The sequence below is a fragment of the Trichoplax adhaerens genome, genomic scaffold (assembly GCF_000150275.1).
Source record: "Trichoplax adhaerens TRIADscaffold_39 genomic scaffold, whole genome shotgun sequence".
In the NCBI taxonomy this organism is placed as follows: domain Eukaryota; kingdom Metazoa; phylum Placozoa; class Uniplacotomia; order Trichoplacea; family Trichoplacidae; genus Trichoplax; species Trichoplax adhaerens.
Window position 1 is genome coordinate 147,253 of NW_002060979.1, and position 12,997 is coordinate 160,249.

A 12,997-nucleotide genomic window follows, 5' to 3' on the forward strand; every position below is an offset into this window, starting at 1 on the left:
AAATAAATTTCATTTAATTACCTTGCGAACTATAATGGTGTCAAGTAGGAATAAATATTAAGTTTTAAACTAATATTCGAACAGGGACTTTTGACTATTAAATTAAAAGTCCCTGAATTTGATGTAATCATCCAGTAAAGATGACGCAAATTAACCGAGTTTGTCATGGCTCAAGTTATTCTTCGCTTATCAAGACTTTAGTAGGTTTAGATAATAATATACTGTATATATAAGACTTAATCGTAATGAGGACTACGACGATATTGCAAAATTACGTACAGGATAGACTCCTAAAATAGGAACAGGTATAAATTTCGAACTAGCATTCTAATCGAACGACACAGTACCGTATTTAGCCAGACAGTAAATTTGCAATGCTTATCATGATGCTCGGCATTGCAGTTCGCTTAGACAATAACCTGCATAAGATTGCATTAAGAGTGTTACGGATAAGAATATGTGTGCCACAATCGAATTAGCCGTTTATAAATGGATGGAATAAACTAAAAGAGATTGAACTTGACAGCGCTTGTCCTGCCTATCATCTTGCCTAATGTTGAACTATCAGTGCAATATACTGTAATGATGCAGTAAATTTTGAAAGAGCAAATCAGCCGTGTTTACCATGACTATATCTTCAATAATTTATATTCGAAACTTTGTTAATCTTCGTTAACAATCTACTGCACATTAAATTAGGCTACATCTAAGCATCATGTCGACGATCAGCCGTTCAACTATCCGACAACCTTATCTATTGCAAGTATTCACCAAGAACACCGTTTTAAAGTACATCGTAGAAATGATATTGCAGACAAATTATATAATTATTGCTAACTGTATATTGTTATGTTATACACTAAAAGAGATCGGATCGGAACTTACCAAATCTTTCTGCTCTAAATTCTTGGAGTAGAGTTAGATTATCGCTGACGGCTTGGGATCCCGTGACGAAAAGCTTAGTAATACAGGGTGCAAGAAGGGGATCATTAGTTTTGATCGAATTAGTTGTACATATAGCTAAATCTTCTTGGACCACTTTTGTTGGATAGTATTTGACTATGAGCTTTATTTCTGGAGGTAATTGAATGAAGGACGGTAATGCCATGATTACTGTATGACCTCTTTGATGCAATTCTTGGCCAACAGAAGCCACAACAGCAGCATGACTATAATAGTGCGGTGCCATTGCCAAAATTTTAGCACCAAAGCTACCATTAACATAGATTGCCAAGCTAACTGCGAACAAGACCCAGATTATCTGGCCCATCTGAACTATTTTAACTTCCTAATTGTAATTCAAGATCTAACATGAGCCATAAAATTGAAGGAATGGATAGAAATAGAGCCACAAATACTGGCTTTAAGGAAATTATGGAAATTAATCGTGAAGGCTTCTAGGCTAATTAAAAATATGGACAGCAAGGCCAAATAATCCTAACCACTCAATCTTTGACCTTATATACAGGAGGTACTCAATCATTCCATTATGCAATATGGTACAGTAGAACAGGATCCATGTAAACAAAATAGTTAGAGTAGATATATATAGTCATAAGGATCGTCGTCGATACTCATACCATACTCCATGGATACTTGTGCAGTATCATATCGAATATAATTAATGCTAGAAAACCAAAAATAAATGAATTTAAGACCATTCTTGATGAAGTTCAGTATCAATCTTTTACTTCAGTTATACAAGAAATAAATGATTAAACCCTAATGTATTATTGGAGTATTACAATGTATCTTACTACAAGAGTACATGCAATACCTAATGGTCTCATTGAGCCTGAAAAACTAGACTATTAATACTTCGACTATTCAGCACCCTGATATCGTTGATGGCAAGGAATCAATTGTAGTTTTCAAGAAGAAATCACCTTGAAGATGAATACTGTAGAAATAGCTATTATATTAGCACACACACATCCAGCTACCTATGCGTGTGTTAATTAAATTGTTAATCCAATCGCCTGTCGTATGTTATTAACCTTCCAAGTTGATATACTGTACCTACGTGTATTCTTGAAATGCCGCAATTTACTCTTGAATAAAAATTGATATTATTGTTCCATAAATCAAGGTAATATAGCCAAGTTTGACAAGAAATGTTAGTTCTTGTTTTAATATTTCAAACATAATCTATCACTGTTATCTCAATGGTCTTGCATACGTGATCATTTTGTTCGTAAATAGTATTTATTATCTTTCACACGACTATGCAATTTACTTTCCATGGCTATAATTCCTTTAATAGCGGCAAAAAACTTTCCACACAGTATGCACCTTCATTTCGTTATCAATGAGTAACTACCAGTAGCAAATGAGGGGTTATAACTATTTAATCATGTTTACAATCGAAATTTAATAAGCGTATAATGGCGTCTATCATTTACTTATACAACAGTATTCATTTCTACATTTGGTAATTTATCGAACGCTTGAAAATTTAACAGTAGACAACTTTTTAAAGCCTTAGATATAACAATAGTGATATTGAAGTTACTTAATCGAATACCATCCAACCGATTTCTACAAATAACATTTTGTATTCCTGTTATATTTCTTAAATAGTCAAGAGTAGTGAGTGCCAAATTAAGTACCTGCATATACGTACACAATGATAATATTTCCTCCACTATATTACATTGTCGAACCGCAACATATTTAATCTATGACGACGTTATGAGTAGTGCCAAAAGTTATTCTTATACAGTACAGTACCAGTACGCTAAAATGTATGAAAATTACTCAATCAATTACCTATAGATATTAATTTTAACAATCACATGCCACGTAGTATACTGATTCACTACAAAGTTTGTGCGTCAATGTTAACTATTACTTGATAACATGAAAGAAATTGAAAAGTATCTTGTTTACGTAGGAATCTATATCCCCTACATTCCTACATTCTTTAATTATAGTAACTGTCTATCACGACACTAATAAATAACTTGCAAGATTACAACGGCTAGTTTATAACAGATGCTCAAAAATTATTTTTATAGGTAAGAGATACCATAATCAAGGATTCAACTTAATTTTAAATTCTAGTTTTACATTACTAATTGAACGATCTAGATATTATACCGTTAATTTCAATTTTTTTATAATCAAGATTGATAAGCTGGAGGAAGATTTGGTTTAACTTTATTCATCTTCATATATGATTGAATTTGTTCAGGTATTTCAGCAAGTACTTCTCTAGCCAGCTGAACTGAAGCCGAGTTGGTAATTTGTCCATTGACTAAGAATTTGGAAAATGGGACAAACTGCAAAAAAATCAAATCGAAATTTTTTGTAAAGGCTTCAGATGGATAACAAGATCATTTACTGAACGAAATAACGATCGTATATAGTATTATTTAGTAAAGAGTAGCAAGTTGTAGCAGTCATTTAATAACAACTATTATTACTACCTGTACAATATCTCTGACGGCATATCTTCCTCTCGATGACAGCCGTTCATCATCCCCATCCAATATTTCCATAGCTAATAAATCAATAGAATATTAGTGATCCATAGTTTCGTATCTAGCTAGTAAACAACTACCATACTTAGATTTTACACTAGTGATCCATAGTTTAGCATTTAGCTAGTAAACAACTATCATACTTAAGTATTACACTAGGCAGTATAACATTAGTAACCTTCAAACTCAGCATCTCCAATGCCAACAATAATAATTGATAACGGTAAATGCGAAGCCTATAAATCGAATTGGATATAAATACGGGGTAACAATAAAAATCAAAGTATCGCTAATATCGAAATAATGATACTTACACTGACAATTGCATCCTTAGTCAAGGCCATATCAGATATTGCACCATCAGTTAACATCAACAGAATACAGTAGCTAATAGTAATAATATAGCATCATCGTTATTATAATAGCGTACAGACAAATATTTTATTCCTTATTTAGGGATATGCTAGGTGTATGATACCTGCTGCCAGGATTTTGATGACTTTCATGGGCAAATCTAATCAAAGTAATTTTTTGTTACATTTCTGAAATCAGCTTACATGGTCATATATGCATAATAAGCAGAGCAAACTACACATGTATAGAATAATTATTTACAAACCGAGCAACATGATTGATGATAGGGGCAAAGTTGGTAGGCCCTATAATTAATAATGAAACTGTTAGTCATGCTGGTATGCACACATAGGTTCTTTCAATATTAATAACCAGCACTAGCCTTAAAGCAAGACCTACCATATAACTGAACAGAGTTTAAACTGAGTAAGTACGCATTTAGTACACCCTGTATGGTTGAACAGTAAGGATCATCAGGGCTGCCATTCTATGATTGTAAAAGAGCATTAAAGATTAGTTAAAGAAAGCCTTATAAATCACAGCTACAAAGCTGCTAAAAATGATGCAGTATACCAAGAAAAATTCATGCGATACGACACCATTGGGCATACGTCCTCCAAAACCAAGGGCTGGAAACATTTTATCACTGTCGATCACATCATAGAAAAGATTTCAGCAAGTTAAAATCATAAAATGTACATAACTACTATTTACCTATCATATTCTTGGCAAACTTCACCAACAGCTACTAAAGCTTTCATATATGCATTTGGCTTGCCAGGTCGATTATAATGCAGCGAATTTGATTTTCTCGGATCACCTTTAATTATGGAATAAATAGTGTTTCACTTACAAAATACGATAAAAAGCTAAGGACTAAAAAATGTATTTGATTATCATGGTTTATGTTTATGCGCTAATAACTAACCATTTGAAGCGGTAAAGTCAATTCCGACAGTGAAATTGATTTGTAGTCTATAAGAAAAAGACATTCAATTTATACTCTAAAGCACCCTAGACATCTTTGCCAATATATAACAAGTAATTTTATGAGCAATCCACTATTAAAATAAGATACCTACCCACCACGAATGTAATCCAAATACGAGGGTTGCTCTTCTATTAGTAGTCTTGTAATTAGGATCTAACACGAGTTGATGACATAATTTAACTATTGCATGAGTAACTGGCAAGTGAGAATTAAGGTCGTACTTGCTAGCAAAATGAACAACAGGCATTCAATAATAGAAATAAGCTTATGTCACTCACTTCTCCAGAATTTTTGTACTTTTTCTTTTTCTGTTTTTTCTTCGGGTTAATACACTAAATTTATAGAATCATAAATTAATACAGATTGAGTTAGGAACAATCTAAGGTGAGTAACCAAACTATTTTTATAACATTTTTGAAGCGTTGTATAAAACTAAATCTTATTAATATATTAAAAATTTGTCCAATATCTAAAAGTGGTTGCTTTACAGTACGTGAAACATACTTCGAAAGTAATCGGCAAGCTCTGTTGTCTACGTTCTTGCAACACCACGTCGAAAATGCCAATGAGATCGTGACTGCGAGCGAAACGTTAAAATGATCAAAAATTTAAGAGAATAAGAGGTCACTTGGATAATGATATAGGATATCCCATTTTTAAATTATATCAACTGCTACCTGCCGTCACTATCCCAATCATAGCACTCAACTCTTAGCGGCCTAAAATGGTCAATGATAATACATTACGTTTTGACTGTGTAGTGTGTATGCATGTAATTGATTAAAATATTTTTGTTTTTACCAATTTGATAAAGATCACCAAACTTAGACTACCACTCCAACAATTGAAAAAATTTACTTTCAGTATTTACCGAACTCCATCAACAGATGTGATGTAACTAACATTTCTGAAGACTGGTGATTTGACATCTAAATTTCAATTTATCGAATACCTGGTATAGTCTGCATTGCATAACTTTCTTGCTTTAATAGTAAATGGCTTCCAAGTAGGGTTTAACGTATTCTTAATTATTTCGGTTTTATGTACAGCAACATAACTAACAAGAAGATAACAGTGATCTCGTAATTAATATTTGCATTAAAAAAAGATTGCTACGATCAAAGATGTAAAGATAAATAGAAAGTAACTGTTTAAGATTCTAATTTTTTTCCGGAGCACATGCGACAATCGAAGTAAAATTTTAAAGACTGCTAATAAATATCTTACCTACCAGGTTATATACTAATCTGTGCGAATTTACGGCTGTAAAGTGATTAGTAGCTAGTAACGATTTATATAACTAAACTTTGAAGTAATAATAAATTATGTAATAGATAATATGTATGTATAAGTTACAAATTAAATAAAATACGTATTTTTTATGGATAAAGTACTATCAAATAATTGCGATAGCTTTACAAATACATAAATCAGGATTTACCAAGTGATGCTAATTTTAAAATGTAAACTTATTGCTTCAAATGCAATCATTACTAACTGTAAAAATCATGGTTCTGACTAGCGCTGCAGCAAGGGAGAGTACATGAAATACTGTACAGAGATTGTACATGGTCAACTACTATTTACTGTAAAATGGCGCAATATGTCTTATTGCAAATAACTATTTTCGAGAGAGTCGCATCATCCATATAAAAGGTGTATTTCTAAAAAAAATTACAGACTAATAAAGTTTAGCTAATGTCGCAATTTATTGAATATTTTCTGTTTAATGGGGTAAGTGCAATCATATTAAATATAAAATTACACTTTAATTCCTACCTGCCATCATTATTTTGTCGATATAATACCAAGAATGGATCAGATTTACCGAAAAAATCTTTCTTGTCTAAGTGCTTACCACAAAATGCTAATGTTACTATATCCTTGATAATTATATTGTAGCATGTTGATTAATAGAAATACGCAATGAGTAAAATATTGATACAGTAAAATAAATATACTTTAATCAAAAATAACTTACATTACAGGGATTTAATTCCTCAGCAGTAACTATAAGATTAAGACATATTTACTTTGCATCAATCAATCAATACAAAATCCACACACTAAATGCATTTACTGTCAATGCACAATAATAAATACCTATGATGGTATTCTTTTTATTTGAAGTACCCCTATCAACATTAGAATTTGCAAACGTAATAATTAGTATATCAGTCCATACGAGGTTTTACGCTGTAATCGATTATATAAACATCGAGTAATAAAATTGAGTACACGACTATTTCCTTACTGAAGCGGCTTTTCTATCCTTCCACCATGACTAAGAATTTCCGCTAATGTACACTCTAAGTGGCCAAGAAAGTCCTATCACATAAAAATTTTAAGTTATATAAGGACAATAGCAATTTATTGCATCATAATAGTATAAATCAGCGATCAGAAAATTATGTTTTTAGTCAAAGACAACAACTAGTACAAATACAGTATTTCGATATTTACTGTCTATTTTACATAATTCAAAGGATTCCAATGATATAGTTATATTTACATGTTTACTCAATTGAGCGGAAGCGGAATCGACATCATAGCTAAAATTGGAAAATATCAAGTTAGTGATAAGTATTCAAATTTTCTACAGATAAGGGTCATACATTATTCTAGAAATCTTGCAGATTTTTTAAATTAATATCGAGTAATGCATATATACTGAGCTATAAGTTTGAGATATATTAGTATATCCTAAGTCTATATACATCGAGTCACTTGGCAATAATTAGTTACATTTCAAAACGGAGTCTTTGACATTCTTCAAATATATAAGGCATCACAAAAGCTTTGACAAAGATTGGATTGAGGGTATCCTTGATGCATTCTGTTCTACCAAACTGAAGTAATCATCAAAGTGCAAGCTTCAATTTAGAGTTTCAATGCTACAGTGCCATGAAAGTTAATTTGATAAATTAATACAACAACCACTTTTCCTGCATCATACCTCGACAAATTTTCGATTAGCATTTTCAACATAACATACCGCCACTAGAATAATCGATGTAAAAAACAGATAATATTTTAGTTCTCGCAGATTTATACACCATGGTAGTAAGTATATAGTTTCAGTCTATCATACACTAACAATAATTACGAAAATAGATATTAAAATTTCTAATCTAGATTACCACTGCTTAAAAAAATAAATAACACCAAGTGTAAACTGCAAGCTTGTAAAACAGTATCATAGTCAAAAGATAGTACAAGATGTAGTAATGTATGTCATGAGGAATAATCATGCATTGCAACAGTATATTCAAGGGTAATAGTGATAGTAATTTGTATGCATGATTATTCAATCCCTTCAATCATATTAAGTAACGTTATATATTACTTCATATTTTCGGATAATTCAAGTCGCATTAACATTTGATTCGTGATTATAGTATCGATAAAAAAATTCGTGCAATCCAAGTAGGTATCCTATTATGATAAGTATAGTCCTTTCTTGCAATATACTATACTGTCGTATGTGAATATGGAAAGTAATAAGTGGTTACTGGACATAAATAAACCCTTTGTTTCCTACTTGTCACTACTGTAAAATATTCACTAATAAGAAAGAAATTAAAAACGAACATATTGACAACTACAATCATAGTCACTACATTGTTTAGTATTTATAAGTATGGATTCCACTATATGATGGAAAACAGTATTTGTATCTAACATTAAAAATGAAGACGTTGGCAAATTCCGTGAACTAAAATGGTTATTTTCATTCTTTAAGGGTATCTAACTATCTATCTTGACCATAATCAATCGTATATAGTGACATGAAATAAGTTGTCATGGAACTAATTAACCATTGTGTATCTGAAATTGGATATATTGTAATTCTTATTCAATAGTACAATATAAAAGCGAGGTTATTTTTTAGTGGTGTGAAGGTATCCTAGGATATATTATAATTAGCACGCACTCATTATTGCGTAAAACACAATTCACGGAATGGTTAATATTAGTGACGAATAAATAAACCTATCTAGTATAGGTAGTGATTTTACTAAGGCTATTTGAATTAATACGGTCTCTAAGTAGATGTTCACATTAACCCTATCTTAACGAATATGATATCCATGTATCCTATATACAGCAGTTTTATGGAATAGGCATGAGATCAGAAACAATCGAAATAGACAAGAATATACGTTGCAAATAACACTAATCTTATTTCAGTAACGTAACACTATAGATTACTGCTATAATTTATATTCATTACTAATCGATGTAGAACCCTTTCAATGCCGTTGTATCAGTTCAATTCGATATTTAATTCAAAGAGAAATGAATTTTTTGTAGAAAAAGCAACAGTAAAAACCTTAAGAAAGACATCATAATTGACTTACTTGGATCGGATTTTGAAAAGACATCTTTATTTGATAAGTTCCTATACATTATAAATAAGAAATAACGTTATCATTAATTTTGATACAGCAAAAGAGTTTCATGACATCTGTCCAAGAGCATTCATTTATGCATACTAGATGATGAAAGAAAATAGTGTAGGCTATACGTAATGGTTTTCATCAATTAAAATTTTAGTTATCCCTTTTTTTACCATCGATCTGATTGAGAGTATCAACACGATAAGACAAATTGATTTTTACTCTTCAGGCAACGAGTCATCTGAATTGATCGAGCCACTTAATGAAATGAAATATTATTATTTTAAACTACGCTAACCGAGTATAAAATGATGCTATGCTATTATGAATAAATCAGTCCTTTCGTTAATCATTAGATCTCTTTATGAGTTATTAGAATAATAACGGAGTAATTTCTATTTCACTCATTTAATTATCAACATACGAAGACTAAAAGGACTAAATATTAAAGCTAGTTGTAAACTGCTGTTTGTGTATTCACGTAGTAAACCATAATGCCAACAAAATGACTCCATGACACATATATGGCGCTGTCGTTGATTGCTATTCGTAACAACACCGATTCTCTTATGATAAACTTAACACTGTTGGATATCTTGTGGGTCTATTTCATTCCGTTGACCACTGCTGCTGTAAATAGCTTTAATCAACAAAAATATAACAGAAGATGACATTTCATGATCACCATTGGATCACTGCAGTGGATTTCTTTTGAAATCGTTTCCACTAGGCTGCTTAAGAACGAATTTATATTTCATATTCGTTGTCTGCAATATAATGTAACAGTTCTAGAAATGGCAGCTTGATTGAGACTTGATCATACTTGATAAAATGACTAAAACAAGCTACCATCAGGGAAGAGTATACTGTATCGCTAAATATCAAAGCATCCATTCAAAATAGGCTTTTGATGGCAATTGCAGGCTTGTATTGTCGTTGAAATTTTTTAATTTCATTTCTGTTGTGATTATTCTAATATAGTCAAGTTAATCCTAATTTGAGTCATCAATAAGGCAATAAAAGGATAAGGCAGTAAAATCAACGCATAAATAACACTAACGAATCTTATTGATTCATTGCACAAGCTAGTACCATTTCAAAATAAGCATGTCTCTTCTACAATTCATGTAGATGAGCCTAGACACGATATTGCCACTCTACTGTACATTAGAGTAAAATTAATAGGAATAGGATTATCCTTAGTATGACTTACTATCAATAAAATACATGCAAAATGTGTTCTTCTATCGATCCAGTTTACAATGAAAGATATTCAATCTCTCTACAGTAGGTTAATTAAAATTACCATCACTTAACATACCATGACAAATCAACATGGCCATGAATAGACTACGTAGGGGAAAATACCCAACATTGCATCGATATTACGAGCGAATGGACAGCCCTTCTATCCATCCAGTTTACAATGAAAGATATTCAATCTCTCTACAGAAGGTTAATTAAAATTACCATCACTTAACATACCATGACAAATCAAAATAAGCATGTCTCTTCTACAATTCATGTAGATGAGCCTAGACACGATATTGCTACTCTACTATACTATACATTAGAGTAACATTAATAGGAATAGGATTATCTGCGGCTAGACGTAAAAATTGTCTTCTTCTATTGAAGTAACTTCCAAACTGTTTCGTATTAGGTCGATCGGATAAGAGGTTTTCAACTACTTCTAGCGATCTATTGCCCTCCGTTCCAAGTAGATTAGTAGAGTTCTTGTTTGAGTTAAAACAACTTAGTAGGACTTACTATTAATAAAATGCATGTAAAATGTGTTCTTCTATCGATCCAGTTTACAATGAAAGATATTCAATCTCTCTACAGTAGGTTAATTAAAATTTTCATTACTTAACATACCATGACAAATCAACATGGCCATGAATAGACTACGTGGGGGAAAATACCCAACATTGCATCGATATTACGAGCGAATGGACAGCCTGATTTGTGTACCATAGCTTGAAATGAAATATCTTGAACACATCAAAATCCTCATGGCTTCATTTCTCATCATAAACGGACATAATCATATTACAGTTTACAAGTTGATACATGTTTTGTCCATTGAGGGAGAGTTTTTAACTCTTAGTAGCTTTATACTACTAGTAGATCACAACCTCTAAAACTTGCACTAATCTAAATCAACAACATAATACTGAATGATCGACATGTAAAACATATCCTTCTATCCATCTACATAGCTTACAAACTGATTTCAATTTCATTGGTCGAATCAGAGCTTTTCAACTCTCTCTACAGTAGATCAAAATCCTCAATGATTTGACATGGAGCACTTAATCAACATAATCATTTAAATCTATAAAGGCGAGTAGTTTCTAAGAAGTTGATTAACGTTTCACCGATTAATAAAAGGAAAGATTTTCAATCGGTTTACGGTAGATCAGATCTCTATGACTTAGTATGTCTTGCAATGTAGCATCATGAAAAGATCATGTACATGTTCATTACACTCTTGTATCTATCACCCTATCAATCCGATTGCTGCAACAATTTCAAGACAAGCTACAACTCTTGCATTTCGTTACCAACTAACTACAGATATTATTTACTTCCTTACTGTTGTTTCACAACAACTAACTTTATACGCTTTTGCAAATCAACAACATCATAAAAGGAATACAAGGAAATTCCATCCTGGTAACCCTATAACGCTATCAATCGGATTATTTTAACAACTTCATGGCAAGCTGTAAGTTTTCCTAATAACTAATAACAACACCTATCGTTTCATTTTGTTCCCACAGGACAGCACTGAATGTGTTAACAACTTCATAGCAAGTTTTTCCCCTTCACTACCAACAACACCTATCACTTAATATTGTTGCCGATAGTACCGTCGTGATGGTTTTGAACAACTTTAAGGCAAGATACAAGATTCACGATAGAATTACAACTGGATCTAAATGGCTTAATTTTGTTGCCGAATAGTAACGATAGTCTAGAATATTACCTGCAGGAAATACTGATGCTCACTTCCGACGATGGGACGGTATTAGATACGGTGATACTAGTAGCCATCGTTGAATCACTTGAACGAAATCCACTTGCTTGCTTTCCCTACAAATTACTGCTGATCTTCTTGACCTTCTCGCCTTGACAAGGATAAGAGTCCAACAGATTGGGCTACTTCGAGGAAGACAAATTGCTGCTACTCCTCCTACTGGCACAATTTCACACCAAGCGTTGTTCTGACTTGAGAGACTAATTACAACAGTCCAGTCGTAGATAGTCTGTAACTAGGGGGTAAGTAAATAAGACAAAATGAATTCTTTCGCCTCTTTTCTGGCACAATTTCACACCTACCGTTGTTCCGACTTGAGAGACTAATTACAACAGTCCAGTCGTAGATAGTCTGTAACTAGGGGGGTAAGGAAGTAAGACAAAATGAATTCTTTTGCCTCTTTTCACACAATCTAGAAAGGCCTAGACAAAAATGACTACGACAGATTTGAAAGTATAGACGATAAGACGAGTTACCAATCCACTTGTCACAGTAGCAAATTGGATTTCGATTTTTATATAGGATCTAGATGGAGGAGAAATGATCCAACTGGCTTAGTCTGCAGATCCACTGTAGGTAGCACTTTGAGTACGTTGATTGATATAGTATGACTACGTTGCTACGGTCTTAACCCGAAAATAACATCATGAATTTAGTTTGGAATTGAAAACAAGATTCAGATTGTCTAATGCGAACATTTTGCTATACTATAGTCTGCCTTGATGAT

The 12,997-nt window shown here is 32.3% G+C and overlaps 1 protein-coding gene across 1 annotated transcript; it reads right to left on the bottom strand.

The window, feature by feature from the left end:
• Positions 1–3,122: 3,122 nt before the first annotated feature.
• TRIADDRAFT_33766 (uncharacterized protein) lies at positions 3,123–12,287 on the bottom strand (the record flags this gene model as incomplete). The annotated part of the gene is made up of 23 exons (XM_002118195.1): positions 3,123–3,281; positions 3,429–3,502; positions 3,661–3,718; positions 3,797–3,869; positions 4,072–4,141; positions 4,236–4,323; positions 4,410–4,482; positions 4,551–4,656; positions 4,765–4,811; positions 4,919–4,980; positions 5,106–5,159; positions 5,332–5,404; positions 5,505–5,546; positions 5,780–5,884; positions 6,607–6,710; positions 6,809–6,837; positions 6,931–6,962; positions 7,082–7,155; positions 7,340–7,379; positions 7,573–7,676; positions 7,784–7,827; positions 9,189–9,229; positions 12,220–12,287. The coding sequence occupies 23 exons, from the start codon at positions 12,285–12,287 to the stop codon at positions 3,123–3,125; spliced, it is 1,620 nt and encodes a 539-aa protein (XP_002118231.1).
• Positions 12,288–12,997: the final 710 nt, after the last annotated feature.